At 36.3% G+C, this 22,895-nt stretch overlaps 1 protein-coding gene across 1 annotated transcript in view; it reads left to right on the top strand.

Moving 5' to 3' along the window:
- The first annotated feature begins 917 nt into the window (after nucleotides 1-917).
- The window catches only part of spock2 (SPARC (osteonectin), cwcv and kazal like domains proteoglycan 2), a 28,359-nt gene continuing 6,381 nt past the window's right edge, over nucleotides 918-22,895 (top strand). Inside the window, exons 1-7 of the mRNA XM_052573124.1 lie at nucleotides 918-1,201; nucleotides 13,204-13,249; nucleotides 17,428-17,542; nucleotides 18,280-18,388; nucleotides 19,714-19,828; nucleotides 20,874-20,993; nucleotides 21,610-21,828. Coding sequence (XP_052429084.1) covers nucleotides 1,013-1,201; nucleotides 13,204-13,249; nucleotides 17,428-17,542; nucleotides 18,280-18,388; nucleotides 19,714-19,828; nucleotides 20,874-20,993; nucleotides 21,610-21,828 — 913 coding nt within the window. The 5' untranslated portion in view covers nucleotides 918-1,012. The remainder of the gene's footprint in view (nucleotides 1,202-13,203; nucleotides 13,250-17,427; nucleotides 17,543-18,279; nucleotides 18,389-19,713; nucleotides 19,829-20,873; nucleotides 20,994-21,609; nucleotides 21,829-22,895) is intronic.

Here is a 22,895-nt window from a genome sequence, read left to right as displayed (position 1 = left end):
CTGAGTAAATTGGTTGAGTGAATGATTCAATGATTCACTCATAAAGACAGTGGGTACTACAATTCCTGCAATAAAGTATTGTAGACAAGTCACTTGTTTCCTTAAAAAAGGGAAGCCGGTTTTTTTTTTTCTTTTTTTTTACCAAATAGGTTGAATGATCCGGTCAAGTCAAGTCACGTCACCTTTATTCATATAGCGCTTTAAACAAAATACATTGCGTTAAGCAACTGAACAACATTATTTAGGAAAACACTGTCAACAATGCAAAATGACAGATAAAGGCAGTTCAGCATTGATCCAGTGACCCACAAGGACAGTCCCTTATTTAATTTCAGTGTCTTGATAGAATTGTTGAATGAATTAGCAATGAAACAGTGGAGTATTGATGTAACCTGCATAAAGATCCCCACAGCTGTTCATTTTTCTCCAATTGTAAATAAATAGTTTGAGATATTTAGATTCACCTCAATTATTTAGGTCTCAGTATCTCGCATAAATCGAATACATAAACTACAGAAAGATCATTATAATATATATATATATATATATATATATATATATATATATATATATATATATATTACATTTTATTAATGTTTTTCTTAATTTACAAAACAGTAGTGACGAACGTAAAGCGACACCTGTAAAATCCAATAAAATCGTTATTGTTAAATAGGCAAAAGTGTGGAGCATGTTTATTTTCCCATGGGTAATTTGTGTTTTAAGTGGTGATCGGCTTAGTGACATCTCGAATGATTTTATAGCTATAACGACAGCAGAATTTAATGAAATTCCGAGCGCGTGTTTACTGACGAGCTTAATAGCAACAGCTCTTCGCGTCTCTCTCTCTCTCTCTCTCTCTCTCGCTCTCTCTCTCTTTCTCTCTCTCTCTCTCTCTCTCTCCCTATAGAAGGAAGACACATCCTGCAATCAGGTCACACTTCACTGTAGTCTCAGCATCCGTCTCTCGCCCGTTAAAGCAGAGGAATCGAGACATCAGACAAGCGGAATAATGTTGTGGATGAATGGTCTGGGATGTCTTCTCGTCCCGTTGCTGATGCTCGTGCGGTTTTCCGTGCAGGTGGACGTTAAGAGCGGGAAAGAAGCGGAGAAAACGGGAAATTTCATGGAAGATGAACAGTGGCTGTCCACCATTTCCCAGTACAGTCGCAAGATCAAGCACTGGAACCGCTTCAGAGATGTGAGTTATCTTTGAGGCGATGAATGATGACATTAGGCTACCTGGCTCTCTTTGCTTTAACTCGTATCAATACCGATTGTTAGGAAGTGTTAAGAAATGGTAAAGCTGGACAGCCTTATTCCTAAGACACCATTAGTCCTTCAGCATTCCTTTAGAAATCAATCTTCATTTACGAAGCAGTTGCATTAAAGATAATAAATAACTATTGTGATAGAATATCTTTGAACTCTTAATGCTGTAAATGTACTAAAAGTTTTTAAATATATACAATGATCTATAAAAGACTTTAGACAAATCTTTAGTGTATCTTTAAATCTATCTTGCAAAGGTAAAATGCTCAGATCTTCAGTCAACCCCTAAATACAGCCTACTTGGTAACAATGTACCATCTGTTTTTGTTTGTTTAATTGACAATAGGTTTGATTACAGAGTAAAGCAGATTGCATTAGAGTGTCATTGGCCAGCTGGTTGATGTGATGTAATAATAGGGAACTTTAATAATTGATTAGAACTTCACATGTATTCAGTGGGAGATTTATGGATGGATTTATCTCTCAAAGGTCATGTTGTAGCATATGTCCTTGTACAGGTATGTTATTTGATCCTTTATTCAATGGTATTTCTTTATAAAAATCATCCAAGACATGGATGGCAAGGAAAAACATCCTTTGTTAGTAAAAAAAATCAATGAATATGCAAAACGATCAAAATTACATATGGTGATGATTACCATTAAGATTTCATGTTTATTTATAGTTTGCAGGTGACCTACTGTTCTTGAAAACGAAAATGTCCCTGGTTGTTTTCTGTTGAGTTTTGCTGCTCCAAATGAAACATTAAACCGTCCAATAGAAACTGTGATTTATCTCCATCAGTGTTTGGCCGGTAGCTATTTTTAACCTTCTAGAACTGGATTAAGTGTATAACTCCTTAAATGATTACGGTGGAAAAACACATCTACGAGAACCCGGAATTTATCAAAATGTGGGAATGAAAAGATTAAGTGCGAATTAGACTGGGATTATAAATAGATGGGCACAGCATTTCTACATCAGTGGCTTACATTCAAACTAGGCCCTGCAGCAGACTTTATATTCTCCAATCAGTGGCTATTGATCACACCATCTCAAACATATGAATAGCAGAGGAGTGATGCTTGTCCAACACAGAAGACTAAAACAGCTTTGAGAAAACAAGTCTCAGCCCTTTCACTGTCTGACTCAACCATCTAATTAGAATGCAGGTTGTTCTTGCTGCTGTTTCTTGAACTGTACTTGAGGTGACACACTTCAGTAGCACTGAATAGCACTGGCCCATGACATGCTGTCTGCTGTTTTGTTTGGGTTGTCATGTCATTGCACAGATGGGAAGATCCTAAGCGTGAATGATTAATGCAAAACGATATTTTTTCCTTTTTTTCTTTTTCTTTCACAAGCAATATGTGCAGGACACTTTGAATAAAAATATATACCAAAAAAGTGAACTTGTCTCCCAGCAAAACTAATATAATGCTAGATCTTTAATTATAGCTGACTGCTTTAAAATATTTTATTTGACTGCCAAATTGGTAACTTCTTGTCACCTTGATATATGCCCAACCACACACTTCATGGATTAACATAATTTGCATTGTAATTGGATATTGATTTTAATGCACTCACACAGTTTGTCTCAAACCTAGCTCCTGTCAAAACAAAGAATCAATATTAAAATGCATTTATATGTGGTTTCATATCATGGTAAACCATGCTTATAAATGTATAATATTCTGAGATTGCAATGATTCTGAGACATCAACAGGCTCTCTGACACAGTTCAGTACCTTTTTAACAGTCACCTGTTATCATTGATCAGAGACAGAGATAGAACTGACGTAGACTCTGAAAATTAATCTGTCTCTGAAAACAGCTTATTTCATCTTTAAAGTGTTGCTTGTGACAAAGGCAAATAATCCAAATTGATGCTGGCTTTTAAAGTCCTCTGAGGTTCTCAGAGCAAAATAATGATATAACTCAAGCGAACACTGATGAAAGCAGCAGAACATGAAAGGCTCATGAGCACACGCTGATGCATATATAGATGCGTGTAATGTGACATTAATATTTCATATTCATTGTGTATTCTTGGTTGATTTATAACATTTTTATTTTTTAGATACAGCATGAGATCATTGTAATGAGACTGATGTTGAAGTTTATTTGGGAACTCTGAGGAGGTGTCCTCTCTCTGATTACTTTTTAATCAGAATTATATTTTATATAATTAAGAAAAACATGTTATGGTTTTATATTAAATGTATTTATATATAATATAAATTATATAAATATAAATATATACAGGTAAATCCATGTAAATAATTTCAAAATATATGTTTTTCATGTGAGTGTGTTTATATATTCATAATAAATATACACAGTACACACACACACACACACACACACACACACACACATATATATATATATATATATATATATATATATATATATATATATATATATATATATATATATATATATATATATATATATATATATGAGCTCTTTCATATTCTGTATACTCAAGCCGTTTTTTTATGAGTTTATGAATTTGTTTTATTATTACTTGAAATATCACAGCAGCCTAAATGTTTCAAAAAATACATTTGAACTACCAACCTGCTGTCAGGCCTTCTGCAGTTCAAGGATCCTGTTATGGTATGTGGATAGATTTTATTACCTTGTTTGTCAAATCCATGATATCATATGAGATATGATACCTAAAAATGGAAAGTTGACACAAAGATATTTCAGTTAGTCTGTCTACCCTTCTTCCAGATGAAATAAATCTAAAAATAGACTTCTTTAAAGTCAAGACATTGGTTTGAAAACGTCCTGCCTTTGGAGAATAGTCAGGGCATGTCAGAGCTACACAGCACATCATAATTAGTGAAGCGTGTCTTATTTTAACATATTAAGTGAGGTTCATATAAAAGTCATTCTAAATAAAAGTTTTGGTTGATTGATTTTATAATGCTTATGATGTTTTGAGACTTTCAAAGTCTAACATTTTTCCAATTTACATTGAGTTTTGATTATTTATTTACTTATTTATGCATTTTCAAATTCCACTGACTGGATTAGATTATACTGCATTACATTCTGAACAACTGACTGAATCAGAACCATTTTTGGCACGCTCGCTTATCTATTTCCATACAAGTGGAAAATTAAATCTTATTTCATGGTCAGTATTTAAGATCAAATATACTGCAAAAACGTAATAGAGTGGGTCGTTTAAAATGACAAATCCCTATTGGACATGATTATATTCACAATTGCCTTTGCAACATTAATTTTGAAGTGAGCTATATATTAGATTTTTCCAACATTATAGTCTGTGAGATATGATGAATATAATTCAAGGGAATTAAACAAAAAAATGATAAAATGGATCAATTTAGAACACATTTGCTCGCTTGGACTTTTTTCCTATTATAAATCCTGGGTGAAATGTTCGTGTTCATTATCTGTTAATGCTTATAGAGATGCTGAGGGTAAACGACTCGGTTGATTTTCACCCCACACCTTACCCGGCTGTCAAAGAGAGAAACCAGGAGTGAATCCATTATCTATGCTACTGAAAGTAAACAACCAGCATCTCGGGCCAATTCTCCGGTGGCTGGCAAACGCACCCCCCCACCCCCAACCTCGATGTAGAAGAAGCTCATTAAAAATCAGTGCTTTCCCTTAGCTCCGGAACGCTGTGCCGGCTTGCACCTGTTATTCCTCCACTACATTTTTAATGAGGTAAAACTGTTTCAAGCCTACACTGAAAATGGTCTTCCATTTAACAATTCATTGGCATTTCATTTAAAATTCACATTTTGTTTTTCAGGGTGGGTGGTGGAAGCCTGTTTCCTGTGATTGCTTTAGATGTGTCTTTTTCCTAATTTATGACATTTTCACTATGGCTTAAATATTGAATGCATCTTTTTTGGGGGGGGGGGGGACAGAACTCTGTCAAGGGCTTTGTTTGGCATAGATAAGCAAGTATGTGTTGTCACTTATGAATATAGTTTAAAAAATAACCTGGTGGTATGCAAATGCATCAATATTTGGCTATCAAAAGAAGTGATTGATCTCAACTGAGAAGCCAATTGGAAGTGCAGACCTACTGCAGAGAACCTCATCGCTGGCCCTGTCACGGCCTCAGTCCATCAAGATTCCAGTCGCATGCTTGTGGAGGTGGGAATGCCTTCGCAACTGCCAGAGCAGCATAGCATATGGTCCATAATTACGGATAATGCAGTTTAAGATGATACACCAAAATACCCCATTAAGATCTTAGCCATTAGTATTCAGTTCACTCAAATGCAAAACATTATGTTTTTTGTAACACAGTTGAGTTGATGCATGTTTATGCACATCTGTTTGTCACTCTCAGTCCCATTTGAGAGACTCAACATGCTGGATTGTCCAGAGAAGGAGGTCGCAGACCTGCGGGGCAGGGGAAATTGAGTGCGGTAGGATGGCTGTTGACAAAAGCGAGTGAGGGCATTGCAGCACCACGTCTTGGCTAAAGACCAGGAGTGTAGGTGGGCTTTAATTGAGTGGAGAGAAACTGGCCTTTCATCATTCTGCTCCTGGGGTCTGGGCCTTTCTTGCTGAATTGGACTTTTTATCTGGAGAGTGCAGGTGCTGTGCATGGCATACCCAGGCTAATTTTTGGAGGCTTTGGTCCAGTTCCAGACCTGAAATTGGTCTTACAACTCTTTTAACATGTCTTTCCTTTTCCAATATGTGCAATACTTTTTCTGTCACTCTGTTGACTTGTTTCCTGCTGCCCCTGGGAGTCTGGGCACAAAACACTGTGCTCTCTGAAGATCAAGCTGACCTACCAAAACTGCCAAATAAAAAGGCTCTTGTACTGGGCATCCAATTACAAATACAAGCATGACAGTGTTATTTTCACCCCCAAGACTGTACATCCTTGATGAAGGTGGCATTTATTCTCAATTTACTTGAAATAAGATGTGCTTTTTTGAAAATGTCCAATTTAAGTGACTTCTGAACCCCATTAAAGTGCATTTTGCCTCCAGCGTTAATGAGGCTGGATTAAGCCTAAAGAGTTCCATAAAGGTATGCAGCCAGGCGGCAAGAACTGTCAAACCTCTCAACCCCCAGCATTTGATTCCCTCACTTCTTCCCTTCACAAGCAGAGAATGCCTTATTGACAGCTTCTAGTGTCAGATTTGCCCATTTAAAGGCAGCACTTGCCTGTGCTGCATTGTTCTCTCTCACTTTCAGAGCTGTCACTTGGTCCCTTAGAGTCTCAGTCGGTGGGAGTGTTATTGACACTGAAGAGGTCGGAATATTGAACCCCTTCTGGGTGTGTTTGAAATAATTTTAATGCTCCAAATCCCATTAAGAAAAGTATAAAGTTTATGATTTTATATATTTTCTGACTACCATGACTACCATGTAGTCAGAACTCAAACTCATGCCATTGGTTGGTACAGTGTTGCTGTTTTCGGGCTGGTTGGAATATTTTTTAAATGTCATGGAGCAACATGGCCAGATGAAATAACCACAGATTCCGCTTATAATAAACAGAATGTTATCGTCCATTGACGGGGACGCCAATAAAGTTGAATTTGTCTTTATAGTTACATTTTTTCTTGGGAACATGCCTTTACGCTATATTAACATTTTATTTGTTAAACTGTTGTATAACACTTGAGCACTTCATTTTGTTCCAACCTGGGGCTCAAGTTGGCAAACTATGATTTATCATTATAAGTCATGTGTCAGGTGCTGAAATTGTTCATCTTTCAATGTGATCTCATTGTCCATCTGTGTGTTGTCCATTATAGCACATTACAGTGCTGTGTATCTGCTAGGCATCTGTGGTAGATGGATCACTTCATCTGTTTACAATGAGTCAGGATTCAAGTCAAGCAATCTCAATTTGTAAAATTTCTCATGCATCAGAGTGCACGTGGTAACCTCTTATGTCTCTAAGAGATAACACTTAAAGTCACCAAAAGGCTTTCACCCTCATATGCTTTCACTTAAAGGCATGAGTCAGTGACAAACGCTCTCAGGGCATTCTCACCGAGAAGTCAGCACTCTCTTTGGAGTTCTGTCCTGGAGGAGCTGCTTGCCACTCTTGGCTCTACATAAACAGAATGGCAGGCCAGAGTTTGCTTTTTACACGAGGAAAGCCAGGATATGTTCACAGTCAAGAGAGTGGGCTGTTAGCAGCGCTTTTTGATGTGCCCATGTGCGGTTAATCTGAAAAGCCCAGTCGGAAAAAGCCCAATGCATAAATAAAGTGGGAGGCTTCTGCTTGCCTGTCAGCTATAGCCGTGGTGTGACAGTGAAAACATAGTTGGGAAGGTCTGCCGAGATATAAAATACAGAATCTGTTTATCCTTTTTGATTTCTTGGCTTGTGGAACACGGCCGATTAGACGCAGAGTCAAAGGGAGAATGGATGTGTGGGTCCTCAGCATCATCCACTGCCTGGGGTGTTTATGAGCTGCGAGGAGCCTGTATGATTGCCGGCAACACAGTGGAGTGATGAATGCGTAGGTGTGAGGCCATTGTGAGGTCATTACCACCAGGGTCCATCCGGCTTTAATCAATTATGGAAGACTGCCTCACTGTGTGCCTCCAACACGAAGTAATTCTGAGCATGCAAAACTTGTCAGAGCAAATCTCTAGAATGTGTGGAAACAAAAAATGTGAAATAGTCACAGCCAAACTTGAATCCCCTCAAGGTTACAAGGCATGACATGTAATTAAAGATATAACAAAGTAGGAGGACATAAGCTGAAAGCAGTGTCAGACAAAATAGTGACAAGGGCTGGCTCCTAAAATGAAATATGACAGAATCGCATGGTGTACACTATTGTTTAGTTGTGCATCAGCTGATTAACTTCTTACTTTGGAGTTTTAACAACTCTGCTTTGTACTGAAATACTCTTGTTCTAGTGATCCTGAGTGTATGTGTGCCATTACACATTGTCATATATTAACACCCAGTTAGTTAATAGACTGATGCATGTCTCACAAACCTGAGTCACACATCACGGTTCTGATTTATTTAGAGACTGACAAATCCAAATATTACTCACAGTTCAGTAAGGGTTGTGAACTGATTCACTTTCACTTTCTGAGTGAGTCTGATTGGAACTTAACAGCAAGTTCAAGGCTGAATCTTTTGTGATTGACTCAAGAATCAAATCATGAGAGCAATTTTTCATGATTTGGATATTCAGAAGTGCTTAATGTGGTTTAATGAAGTAAGACAGAGATATCAAAAGTTAAAAAATACAGTTCATCGGTTATGCACACTATATACAGTCAATCAGATGTATATAGTAATATAAATACAGTTTCTTTATATTGGTTTTCTATGGGAAAGTGCAACTTTGTGAAACTTTTGTGCATTACAATCATACTTTGCGCTCATCTGCTTGCATGTACATCCATAAGTATATGTATACATCATCAATAAGTTGTATAATTAATTTGTCATATATTATCACTGTCTTAGTACATTAGCCTAGTAAAAAAAAACAACTGGCTGGCAGGCAGCAGAAGAAAGCCTTGTTTTGACTTCCAAGTGGAAGGATATGACATTACATGAAACCTGTGAATTGAATGGTAAAAGCATGTTATATTTTTGTTAAATGCAATAGTTGGTGAGATTCGTACATGTAAATGAACTTCTGCCGTGATCTGACTGTTTTGAAACTGTCACTATCAATAAACCCATATTTTAGTGATTTAAGTTCCCTGATGTCTTTGTGCTGTGTCACTGTCACAGATGTTTTCATAGCAGCAGCAACACAGGAGCACAATGGTACGTTCCAGCATTGTGATAAAACTGTCTAGCTTGAGTGAAAAGACAGATCCAGTTCACTCACCAACTGCTGGTTGAACACAGATGCACACACGTGTGTGTATATCACTTTTCATCTTTTACTCAGGTGTCAGTCAAATGCTCATATGTCATATAAACATACACAGGTGTTTTCAGGGCCTCTAAATCAAAGCTGAATTTACAGAGTGCATGTTCAGACATGCCCGATTACATTGCAGAGATGCGAGGGATAAAAGAGCTGTCAGTCAGCACAGGAGGGGTTGATGTGTTCTGTGGTGTTTCTGATGAGACCAGTGTCCTCTAAGGGATAGTCCTGGCAGCCTTCACTCAAGGCAGGCCAAAGATGAGCTGACTTCGGATACAGGAGACGCTCATCTGTAGATGACTGCTTCCTAGACTGTGTTTTCAAGAGCTGCTGACTCTGAAATGTCTCCATGCTCTTAAATACAAAATGTTGGGATTCCTCATCTATGTGATCATATTTTGGACTGGTGTACTGTATGTTAAAGCGATATGATGATTTATAAAACTGATGTGTCCTTCATTAAAAAAAAAACAATTCTGAGCCACCAGCGGCACCTTATAATTATCAAAAAATAATGATTTTTTCCAAACAGGTTTCTTCTGGGTGCCTTCTTCTTCTTCAATTGGTTAGTTAAACAGATATCCCTGCCCAAAACGTCTGCCTTTGGTTGAGCCACAGTTGTTTACTGCCTATAGAGTGATTCAGGTTCCGAAATTTTCTCCACAGGGAAAATTAGTTTTAATGATAAGTTATATAAACCTTTACAGACAACAAAGACAGACCTTCTATGAGCTTTGAGGCTATTAATCAATGGTATATGCTTTTGTTTAAGTCATCAGCCTACATTATTTCACAGCCAAACTTACTGAAATAAAAATTATAATGAACCTTTATTTGGAGAGTACTACCGTATTTTTCGGACTATAAGTCACACCTGAGTAAAAGTCACATCAGTCCAACAAAAATAATTTTGAGTATAAGTGAGTATAAGTCTCATCAGTCCAAAAATACATCATGATGAGGAAAAAAACATATATAAGTCACACTGAACTATAAGTCGCATTTATTTAGAAACAAGAACCGAGAGAAAACATTACCGTTTACAGCCGCGAGAGGACGCACTGAGCAGCATAGAGCGCCCTCTCGTGGCTGGAGAAGGTAATGTTTTCTCTTGGTTCATGTCAAATTAATTTTGATAAATAAGTCGCACCTGACTTATGAAAAAAAGTGCGACTTATAGTCCGAAAAAAACGGTACTTGTGCACAATACACATCTCTGAAGATTAAGCCTATAATGTCTTCTCATTTCACTACTGATGAGGATTATTGAGTAATATTGCTCTTTAAATGCAAGATATTTTAAGTGTATCAGAAAGTAAACTTGCAATAGTTCCACTTTAGCATAATCAAATATACTTTATTATATCTTAATTTGGACATCAACACTACTTCAGCACAAATCAAGTGCATTAAGTACATAATTAGTTGCTTCAGTTTAGCAGACTTTAAGCATACCAGTTTAGTATAAAATATACAGGGTATTTTTATTAAGCACATAAATATGTAAATGTATTTGTAGTATGTTTAGCATGAAATAAATTTATTTTAAAAACATTTTAGTATATTAGTATCGTGACAACATAATGGATATGAAAGTGTTAATGAATTTGGTCTTGGTGAAATAGATCTGCTATGCTGTCGCTGTTTATTATTAGATTATTGCTTCTGCTGCAAAGTACAGTAAACGATACGGTGCTGTGAGTATTTAAGGCATACAGCTGCAGCACAAATAGCATAATAACCTGTAGCAGGTCTATACAGGTGGAGCTAGGGATGGTGGAGGGTTTCAGAGGAACTCTTAAAGTGTGCTGCGAAACTGCTTGAGTGAATGCTAATCAGCCATTTAAATGTGAGGCAGTGAGCTCACTGGCTGAACCAATCAGCTAGTGCCAAGTAGTTTATCACTGCAAATATCAATTTACATTAACGACACATCAGTTTCTTGACAGAACTTGGCATTTATTTTTCACTAAGGTAGTTTGCTTCAAATAAAAATTTGTAAAGTTTATAGTATATATGAACCAATGCTGCTGAAATGTGGCTGGGCACTTTTAATCTCTATTAAGCTTGAAGAAATCTTAAGCTTTTTAAGCTTTTCAGAAATCTTGATGGTGATGTGTTGTGATGATGGTCATATAAAATTAGAAGATGATGATATGTTGTGGCAATATTTCTGTTAGCCATGGCGATATTTCTCTACTCTGACTCATTCTTGCATCTTTTCAGCGAGGGGGAACACATTGATGTGACACAATATTTTCCATATACTTCATGCTTACTGAGTGTACAATCCTCTTTTAATAAAAGTGCATATCGAAAGAATTTAGGGCTCTGTTTGCATGGGTGGCTGCCACAATTTGCATAAACTAAAGATAAGGGGTTTCACTACTCTGTCCATTCGATGTGTACTGATTTGGACATCTAATGTCTCAGAACACCACACAGTATCTACTTTGCCAAGACAGCAAAAACTGACTTAAATAATGCAGGGATCAAGAAATCAATAAGGTTGTCCAGCAGCAGGAATTGTTGCAGTTAAGCAATGCGGCACTGAATTTTGAGCCACTGGTCTTTCATTTGTTTTGACAGGGATATAACATACCAGGAGCACATATTCACATAGTAAAATAATAGTTTTTTAGCAAGTTTTTTTTATTTTAAGTCAGGTCTTAAATAGATTTAACAGTAATGTATCTCATCAAGACCCACAACAGTGGTTGGTATATATTCATGAAGTGGACATGGAAATGTCATTTTTAATGGTCTACATTTCAGGAGTGATAAAGCATATGTATTGCCACTTGACTTGTGATTTAAACATTTGCTGCAGAAAAATAATCATTTATAGCACTGTTGTAGCTGACAAAGCCAAATTCAGTCAATAAGTAATTTCACCTCATGTTTACACCTACATCCGAACAGATCAATGACTGCTGGTGACACTAATAAGCTTGTGAACTTTACAAAAAGGTTGTTATTATTATTATCAGTCATGTACTGAAATATTTGAAGTGTTATGAGCACCAAGTGTATAATTATCTTAAAGCAACTGTCTCTTTTATAAGGACACATGAGGGAATATCAAGGATATATTCAAAGTTTTACCCAGCAGGCCATTAGATTTTTTTTTTATCAGTTGGGAGTCTTTTTTCTTGATAGTTGCTCCTCAGAGATGCATCGCTCTCCTCTAACTGTCTCCTTCTCTTTTGTCTCTGATTCATCCTTCTCACATTTCACCAGGAAGTGGAGGTCAGTAGTGCTGTATCATGACTTTGCTTGTGTTTGATGTCTCTTTTAAAATGCTTGATCTAATATTCGCTATAAATGCTGTAACCCATTTTTTATGCAATCTAAGTTGCTCATGCATCTTCGTTTGACATTTCATTTAAGCGTTTACCTTTTTTGTCGTGTTTGCCTCTCAGAATTTTTTTTAAGTTCCATCCCTCTTTTTTCCATTAGTGCTTTCCAGCTGCTTTTCACAATTTAAGTATCTTAGTATTGTACATTTAAGTTTGGTTAATGATAGATCCACAGTGATAGATGTAATAATCTTAACTAAATTCTTAACATTTATTCTAGGGTGACCATATGAGCCATTTTCCCAGGACGCGTCCTTGCCAGGATTTCTATATTGCCTAAAACATCCAAAGTAGTTTGACTAATAACATGCAGGTATGGTACATAATCAACCAATCGTGGCATGTGAGAAGGTGAGATCTACAGATAATGATCAAAGCAATGCAAATACATGTACATGTTAGGTGTTTGTTCGTTCATTCAACTTGAAGCGTCGCTGCGCTCCAATCATTTTATGACACCTAAGTACCAAGAGAGTGATTTGAATGCATGAGGAGCTGTCTGCTCTGCTCTCTATAGCTCTTATGAATGTCATACAAGGATCTGTCTGCACAGCACAAACAGCCAAAATCTGGATATTTTAGGCAATATAAAAATCCTGGCAAGGACACGTCCTGGGAAAATGGCTCATATGGTCACCCTAATTTATTCTGTGCAGCACATTTGACTGTTTCACTTTGTTTTGTCAGGACGATTACATCAGATCATGGGATGAAAGTCAAGGCTCGAATGAAAGTAAGTCATCTTTTTTTATTGGTAATCACATTACTTATATTAGAGAGATCTTTTAGCCATTCTATTTAAGTGCCCAAATCGCATGATGTGCGGAACAATGACCTAGTTTATTTTCAAATGGAGCTGGAGTTTACATTAGGTTAAATGACTAATTAGTGCCAGTTTAGATTTTTCTTCTGTGTAATTGAAGTCTTCTTTTATCATGACACTCAACATGCATTTTGTTTTCTGTCAGTTGCAAACAAGAGTCAACACAGTTGCAGTGCAGTGTATTCAAGGAAGTCAGGACCAATCAGAGTTCAGTATGCAAATAGATGTAAGAAAGAGTAGTGCTCAGTATGCAAACATTACAGTGATTTGAATAGATTTAAACATTTTCAGCAAGTCAGTGGAAGGTTTTTTCTCTATTAGCTAATCTAATAAAAAAATAATAGTATTGTTTTAAACAAAAATTTAAATAGTCTACAAATAAAGTTTGAACCCCACAGCATGTTGAGCGCTTTAATCTGAATTAATTCTTGAATTAATTTTTTCATAAATGTAACATTTAGTGTTTTAAAACAAGCACTGTAATTATCATTCAGTAGTGCGGTTAGGCTTGACCATGGTCTGCGTATGTTTGTCAAAGCAGACAGCCCTTCTTTTCTTCTTGGCTGCCAAACACTAATTGCTTACACAAGAGATGAGGTCATCTCCTCATTTTGCTAGAGTAAAGAGACTGCCCGGGCACATTTGAAGATTATGTCTTGATTTTTCAGTTGAAGTGAAGTCCTCAGAATGGAGGAGTCCATTAGCAAATATCTCAGGATGTAATTAATGGATAATTGCTAGTTCCACTGAAGGCCCAGTAAGAGCCCCGGAGGCTTGATTTAGCACTGACTGACACTGGCTTTGTTCCTTCAAAGCACAAATCCACTTAAGCTTCATATGTCCAAGAACAGAGGTCCAAGAACCCGATGGTCTATTTTTTTTTTTTTTTTTTTTGAGCTGGCACTAAAGCTTCTTGCACAGCCATCACTACTCCCACCACAAATCTTTTGTTTGATTCTCATTATTTGAACTGATTCTCTGTGACAATAGGGAATTATTATCAGATCCATTTGTCGCAGTTGTTAGAGAGCAATATTTCACACATATTATGGTAAATTTGATATTTAAGAGTTTGTATTTATACTATTAATAATTTAATAATTTAAAGTATTAAAACCAGTATTTGTCACATACATAAGGTGGTCATACACTGTAAGAAAGAAAAACCCATAGAAAGTACTTGTAATTTTCTTCCAGGACATTTTCCGTGAAGTTTACTTACATTTAACCCTACTGGTTCTTTGAACCCTATGTGTAGTTCAACATACGTGTTAAACACCTGCGAAAAATAAAAACTGAAAATGTATTCAGAATAACACACAATACATTTTTATAGACTCTTCTTAGAGGCCATTCACACAGAAGGTGTTTTAGCTTTAAAAAGCGGGAGACGCGGGGAATGCAATGGGGGGAACAATGCAAGGTCTCAAGATGAGTTTTAAAAGTTTTTAAACTTCTTTTAACTTGAGCACCACATTTTTAGAAATTGAAATTAGAATTGAAAAATGTGTGTACACAAATATATGCGCAACCTACTTATTTTTTTTCAATGTATTAAATACAACCTATTTGTCTTACCAAATTTAATGCATTTTGTCTCTTTAATGAGATAATTCATGAGGCAGTGATAAGAGATTTGTCCCATGATGTTTCCACTTAAAAGGAGACAGTGCAGGCTTCAGTCAAATTCAGATCCTTTTTTCTTTCAAAGAGAAAAACAAGGAACAGCTCACTGATCTTATAGTGTCACAGTCCCTTGTAGTTTGTAAAGAGCTGCACTTTCTGAAGAAGGAATTTCAAAAGTTAAAGGAAATCTATTTGAAATATATTAAAGAGATTGTTCTGGCCGAGAGTTTTAAAATACACCCTTGTTGTGACATGATAGGAATTAAATTAGATAAATCTGCAGTGTAGAAGAAATGTTAAATTGTATCAATTATTTACTTTATGTTGGTGTCTAATTGGCCTTGTAAGACTTTATTTATAGTCTGAAATTTCAAGAGCATCTGCTCTCCATGTTTCGACTTTCAAGCATCAGATACCAAAGCAGCCGAAATTCCCAAAGAGCCTTATTTACAGTGTCTTCTTGGAAGGTAGCACTGGTCCTTACCTTTTTAATGAGGAACAAATTTGCATTTTACAAGTTATCAAAACAGCGGCTGTCACACAACTTCAGGACAAATCTATGATATATCTACTGTGACAGTAGTTTTTTTCTAACCACCAGTCATGATACTTGCTCATCATTTCTATATAAAAACCTCCTTGCTTAAAACACCCACTTTCACATACACTATAATTCAGTTTGGGGTCGGTAAGTTTAAAAATAATAATAATAATAATGTTTTTGAAAGAAGTCTCTCAGCAAAGCTGGATTTATTTAATTAAAAACAATATGAAAATTATTACACTGTGAAATATCATTACAATTTAAAAGAACTATTTTCTATTTGCATATGTTTTAAAATGTATTTTATTTATTCCTATCTTGTCCAGTCCAGTCGACGTCACATGATATGCTGATTTGGTGCTCAAGGAAATATCTCTTATTATTATCAGTACTGAAACAGTTTTGTGGAAACATTTGTCGAAGACATTTTTTTTTATTTTTACTTTTGATCAAATTAAGGCATACAATGAATGCATGAATTTATTAGTTTTTTTAAGTACCTACCCTACACTTTTGAGCAGTAGTTCATGTATTTTTTTTTATTTTGTCCTGAAGGTAAAACTTTCAGAGCAGAACATATTCTTGCATATCTACGGCTAAACAAAGTGTTGCCAGTATGTGGACAAATTTATCATAAGCAGATGTTTTTTTTCTTTTTCACATTCCTGGGTGTGTACCTGTAAAAAGAACATCTCAGCAGTCTGTTTAGTCAACCTGTACCATAATTAATCAAGAGGATGCAAAGCTTCAGTTCATTAAAAACAAATGGAGACGTATTTATTCAATCAGCGTCCGTGTTTTACAGTATTTATCAGCGTGATTGTATTTTCTCTTTCCTGTGTAGTGTGTACACAGCATGTATCGGGTCCTTATCTCTGTGAACCCTTCCCTGCGAGTCAATCTGATATGCTCAGCGTTAAGTGGTTCTGGCTGCTGATGTATATTAGCTGCATTAGCTCAGCCACTGGCTTTGCTTGATAGAGTCACTAGCTCCTTACTTCTACTCGGCGATTGTACGGATCACATTAAATGCTGCTCTGAGTGTAAACAAAGGATGTGGTGGTGACTGGATGAGATCCCTCGGCCCTCTAAGCCAGACTTGGCATCGCTTACACATGGAGACCTTTTTTATGTATTTTATAGGGACAAGCCCACAAGGGCCTGTTTGTAAGATATATTTAATGTTAACAGGAGTGATGATTATGGAGAGAGAGAGAATTCTTTGTTTCTCTCTTTTTTTTATATTTATATGAGCAGCTAATCAGTCCTCACTCTGGAGTTGGACTGTTGCTATAGCAACATCATTATTCTTGTGTTCTCTTTAATCTGCTTGAGCCTGTTGTGATGAAGTGAGGGTTACCAATCAACCTTGTGCCGTTGTGTATAGACTGTAATAATCTGTCAGGTTTGAGATATAGTTTTTTTTTTTGTTATATGTAGTATGGTGAGATAATGGCTTACTAAAAAAAACATACAGCAAAATAACATTTTTGCCTCTTAGCTTCTCTAATGCTGTAGCATAGAGAGCACTGAGGATGGACGGGCGCTTTTGAATTTGTGTAATGCTGACTTTTTTGCATTAATTTTATTAAATATGAATCAAAGGGTGTTTGTCATGATATTTTCATCTTTGGTGAAAATAGGAGTTTCCCTAAAGATTCATGATGACATTTTTTAATTGATAAAAAAATTAAAACATTTTAAATTAAGAAAATAAATGTAATATAAATAAAGTGCATAAAAAAACATATCGTAATTTTCCTGCTGTTTATTTATGTTCAGGTCAGAATTTGTTATTGTTAACTAAAACCCATAAAACAAATATAGACAATAATTTTTTTTTTAATAATAACAAAAACCATCAAAAAAAAAACTGAATGCATGGCAGATTATTAGGGTACATCTCTCTTCATTACAGATGTTGACACCACTAAGGATCCTTGCCAGAAGGTCAAATGCAGTCGACATAAGGTGTGTGTCGCTCAGGGTTACCAGCATGCTGTGTGCGTCAACCGCAAAAAGCTGGAGCAAAGGTGAGCCCTTCAGCTACAGGACTGTCTTTATGCACATAACAGTAATACATGACAGGAGAGTGTTTGATTTTTTAGGGTATATGAATAAAATAAACTGTGTGCCATTCTAAGGCACTGTGCAGAATGTAACTGTCCAATCTGGCTTTTCATTATTCATATGATCATGAAGAATCACATTTCAGAGAGGTTCAGATTATTGGCTGAGTGCGTATGAGCAAAGTTGGATGTTTAGAAAGAAGTCTTAAAGACACAACAGCAAAAAATGAGACAGGGTTGAAAATGTTTTTTAACATTACGGCACAGAGAACCCTGACTAAAATTTTAACTGGACCCCAGGGGAAAAGAAATAAATAAAATGGTTATGATCTGTTTATTTCCACAAGCGTTAGGAAATGTTCATTCACTTGTGAAGAGAAAGTCATATTTTTGTAGAGGTGAAATAAGAGCAATTTATTAAAGCGGGCATGTGTTGTCAAGTGGCTCATTGTGAGCTACACAGATTTAGTCCCTGGATGTTTGTTCTTTTTACAAATTGAACTTGTTCCTGTGGCCGTCCCTAAGGGGCTGGTTATCATTGTAGCATACAAATAACTACAGAGAATGTTTTGTTAACTTTAAATAAAAAAAATGGGCCAGTGATTCACTGTTCCTGTATTCAATTATGCCTCAGTTTATATCTCACATGGAATATTGATGATATTATTGATGGCATGTTAATACTGATTAATGTGTTTTAGGTTGAAGCAGCAGGTCATTAGACAGCAGCAGGAGAGTAACTGTAAATCTTGCCCAGTATCTTCCTCTGGTCTTGTTTGTGGTTCTGATGGACACAACTATGCCTCTCAGGTACTTCACACTGCATTCAGCTTCCTTTAATTTTATTAAAATAAGCTGAGGTGCAGAGAAATGTATCATATCTATATAATCAATTTCTCTGCAGTTCAGCTTATTTTAACACAATTAGGTATGTTGCACTTTTGTGCCTGTTCAGACTTTTTATTGGGTTTGGGTAACCCAAAAATGATCATATTCATATTTGCTAAATCAGTAAATTCCAGCCATGGATCGGTTTTGCTTTGTTAAATCTTTAAAACCAAATTGAACTTCTGTGGCTGACAGTAGAATAAAATAATCAGTCATGCATAATAATGTTTTTTTAACTGCATTTAGTTCCTTTACATCCAACCTTTTTGTAAATTGATGATGTATATCTGTCAAAGGTGATATTTCATACGTGTTGAGCTTCTGAATCCCACCACACAAGAAAGACCACATTAATTTTGTTAAAAGTCCCATCTGGATTCATTTATAACGAAATTTGCCGCTAGGCCTTCCTTGGAGAACGTTTCCCCATGAATGCCCCTAGAACATTTTCCCAAAGAGCACACAACAATTTCTGAAAGACAAATAGGACATGTCTCATTAAAGGGAAGGAAATGTACTTAGTAAGTTTGTTGTTTTAGGTGAATCATTGTAATAATGGCCACTTTAATAGTGTTAATAATAATCATAAATAATATCCAGTATAATATAATGTCAATATAATGCAAAACCTTGATCTAGTCACAAATATTATAACCAAATTAACACTAGCTCAGGTCATTTTTGAAGAGTCAGATCAGGTAAAAATATTTTCTTAGTCCTGTCAACAAACCTGTAGAGAAAATTCATAATCCTTTCACTAGCATACAACTTTGGATAATGACATTATTTCTATTCTTGCTATTCTGTGCCGCCATTCACAATTATTATTATTTTTCTATCTCTGTTATTTTCTGTGTGACTCGTGGATCAGACTGCTTGCGCAGTATGGATAACGATCTCTATTATACCTTATATTCTGGCCCTTGACATCCTTAAAAGTCAGAGAATTGTCTGAAGAGATTCTGGGTACTTGGGGATGAAAGAACCGTTCTGTTGAATTATGTATTATATCTTTTATATCTATTTCTGACCTTGTGAGGGAAGAAATTATGGTTGACATCAGCTTCTTTTAATGGAGATGTCTTGTCTGAACCAGCGATTTTCACTCGTCTGTTGAAATAATGTGCTTTACCCAGGCTTACAATTCATGCCACGGAGCAGGAGCATTTGACACTGGACTAGTGTTATGGCGGCACTGCTTATTCTTTGGATGTGTTTGTGTGTGTGTGTGTTGCACCTGAATTTAGTGCAAACTGGAGCAGCAGGCTTGTCTCACAGGGAAGGAATTGAAAGTAAGATGTCCTGGTCCCTGCCCCTGTACCGCCACCGCGGCTCCTGCTACAGACCTGGACAGCAAACACGGTATTTACCTTCTACATGCTTCCAACAGCTGCAATTTGATCTTGCAAAGCTTGTTAATTGAATAGTTTCACCAAAAACAATTTACCGTATTTTTCGAACTATAAGTCGCACCTGAGTATAAGTCGCATCAGTCCAAAAATACGTCATGATGAGAAAAAAAAAACATATATAAGTCGCACCGGACTATAAGTCTCATTTATTTAGAACCAAGAACCAATAGAAAACATTACCGTCTACAGCCGCGAGAGGGCGCTCTAGTGGTAGACTACAGGAGCACTGAGCAGCATAGAGCGCCCTCTCGCCGCTGTAGACGGTTTCTCTTCTCTTGGCTCATGTCAAATTAATTTTGATAAATAATTCGCACCTGACTATAAGTCGCAGGACCAGGCAAACTATGAAAAAAAGTGCGACTTATAGTCCGGAAAATATATGGTACTCAACCTTGTGTCGATCAAGACCTGGAAAAATCAATTGTTTTGGACCCTCATTAAAGGAATAGTTCTCTCAGAAACTTTCAGAAAATGTACTCAACCTCAGGCCGTCCAAGAAGGAGAAATTTAGCGTTACTTCAAAAAAAATTAAGTCATAAAGATTTGTGTAAATGATGACAGAATGTTCATTTTTGCATGAGCTCTTTTAAATAAGCACCTTCTGTCTTGAATGAAGCACAATAGAAGCGCCAGCGTCTAAGTTTATAGGATCATTTTTTGATGATAATAATGAATGGTTTTTTGAGATTGCTTCTGATGCCTTTTGTCTCTTTCACATCCCCTTGAGTAGTCTGCAGCTCTTGCTCTAACAGAGGCTTTTATTGATTTATCAACAGACTATGCTGCTCTCTTTTCTTTCTCTTTGCAGCTTGCTTTGTGAATTTCTGCTGACTTTGATTATGACTGATTTATGTCTGCAGTCTCCGCAGGCTTTTCTTGTCCACTTCAGAAGGGCAAAAGCAGGACGATTGGTTCTTCACTCTTTAATACTGATGTCTGCCAACACTCCCTTATCTCCTTTCACCGTCTCCGTCTCTCTTCTTTTCTGTCCATAGAGAGTTGCACAGGGCAGGACCTGGCAGATCTGGGAGATCGCCTGCGGGACTGGTTCCAACTACTCCAAGGCAATGGCAAGCAGAACAGCACGGGGAATCCTGTAGCCAGTTCTGCATCAAGTGAGCCTCTAAAATCTATTTAGCTAGTGCTTTTATATTCAGGAATGACAGCAGCTTCACTACGGATCAGCAGCATACAGTGACTCTAACCTCATTTATTTTGGTTGTATCATTTCAAGTAATGCCACAAATGCTGTTTTCTTTTTAGTATTTTAAACACTGACCTATGATCATTGTGTCCTTTCCCGATGGCTAAAGAACACTAGCAGCATTTTATCCGCTCAAAAAGCAGTTTTGAATTGTGAAATGCAGCTGAATGCTTAAGTACTTCACTGGCAAAATAAAAAAATGACCAGATCAACCATGTGAGCATCAATTCTCTGCATAGCTATGCCTATTTTGTTTGTTACATTTATATTGTTTGCTTCTAATCTGCTTAGAAAAATAGGTCCATGGTTTCCATTAGTGGTTTACTGTCTTGTCAGCAACATTTGAACAGCAGTTTTGTATTAAAAAGGACATAAATTTGTTTACAGGTAATATGATGCAATCATCTATTCTTGGAGAGATGCTCTTGGAACACATTTTAAAAAGCTCACAAAATGCAGAAGTATTACAGTATTTAAGCTAGTATTTATCTTGCGTTAACATGTAACTTGTGATTGTTTGTGCACAGTTGTGGACCGAACTCTTGTTGCGACCTGTAAGGACTCTATTGGCTGGATGTTCTCTAAGCTGGACACGAACAGTGACCTGTATCTGGATCAAGCTGAGCTGTCTGCCATTAATCTGGACAAGTATGAAGTGTGCATACGGCCCTTCTTCAACTCCTGCGACTCCTACCATGATGGCAAAGTCTCAACAGCTGAGTGGTGCCTCTGCTTTTGGAGAGAAAGTGAGTTTTTAGTATCTTTACCCAATTAAAGCAGGTCTTAGTGATTTTTATAATAATATAATGATGAAATATTCTATATACTACCAAATATTCAGTGCACTACCATTGAAAATTTTTACATTTTTGAAAGAAGCCTCGGTATCACTTAGGGACCAGATCTCTCTATTAGCATGCCTGTTATTAAAATACTGGCTGTTTATTAGTACTTATAACCGAATTATATTATGACCGAAGCCTCTTATGAAAAATACAAAAAAACAGCAATGTTGTGAAATATTATTATCATGTAAAATAACAGTTTTCTATTTTAATATATTTTCTTGTTAATTTATTTTCAGCATTATTACTTCAGTGTCACGTGATCCTTCAGAAATCATTCTAATATGATGATCTGGTGCTCACAATATATTTATTATTATTATTATCAGTGTTGTGCTGAAATATATTTTAATAGAAACAATAGATACATAATTTATGTAGCATTATCAATCCTCTACTGTCAATTTTGATCCATTTAATGTGTCCTTAAAAAAAATGACTTTCTTAAAAGGCATCTTGCTGACCCCAAACTTTTGATCAGTAGTAGCGTGTCATTTAAAAAAATCTGCATCTTGACAATTAACTAAATTTAATTAAAACATACTGTTGATAAAAATCACATGAAAAAAAATATATATCATCAATCAATACATATATTTAAAAAAAGAGAGAGAGAGAAAACATGCTAGTTTCATTCCTGATCAATAGTGTCAACTTTGACAAAAAAAAAAGATGGCATTTTAGTGAAATATTTTCATCTGAAGGCAAAGACTCAAAAAAGTAACATTGAAACATCACACACTTCAGATTTGAAATCAGCTCATACTGGGATCATTGCCTCAGCATTGCACATTTGTGCCCTGCATCCTGCTGGTCAGTGCCACAGTCCACAGTTTGTTCTGTTTGGTTATATCAGCATGACAGAAGGGGGACACATGGCCGAACATCAGTGCCAGCACTAGTCTGTGTTTGAGTGTGTTGAACACTGCTTCAGAGAGTTAGGGCTTTCAAATCTGAAATGATGATTC

This window comes from Carassius gibelio, chromosome B13, assembly GCF_023724105.1.
Source record: "Carassius gibelio isolate Cgi1373 ecotype wild population from Czech Republic chromosome B13, carGib1.2-hapl.c, whole genome shotgun sequence".
Taxonomy (NCBI): domain Eukaryota; kingdom Metazoa; phylum Chordata; class Actinopteri; order Cypriniformes; family Cyprinidae; genus Carassius; species Carassius gibelio.
The sequence above is the reverse complement of the archived record's forward strand: the minus strand, read 5'-3'. Positions and strand labels throughout refer to the sequence as shown.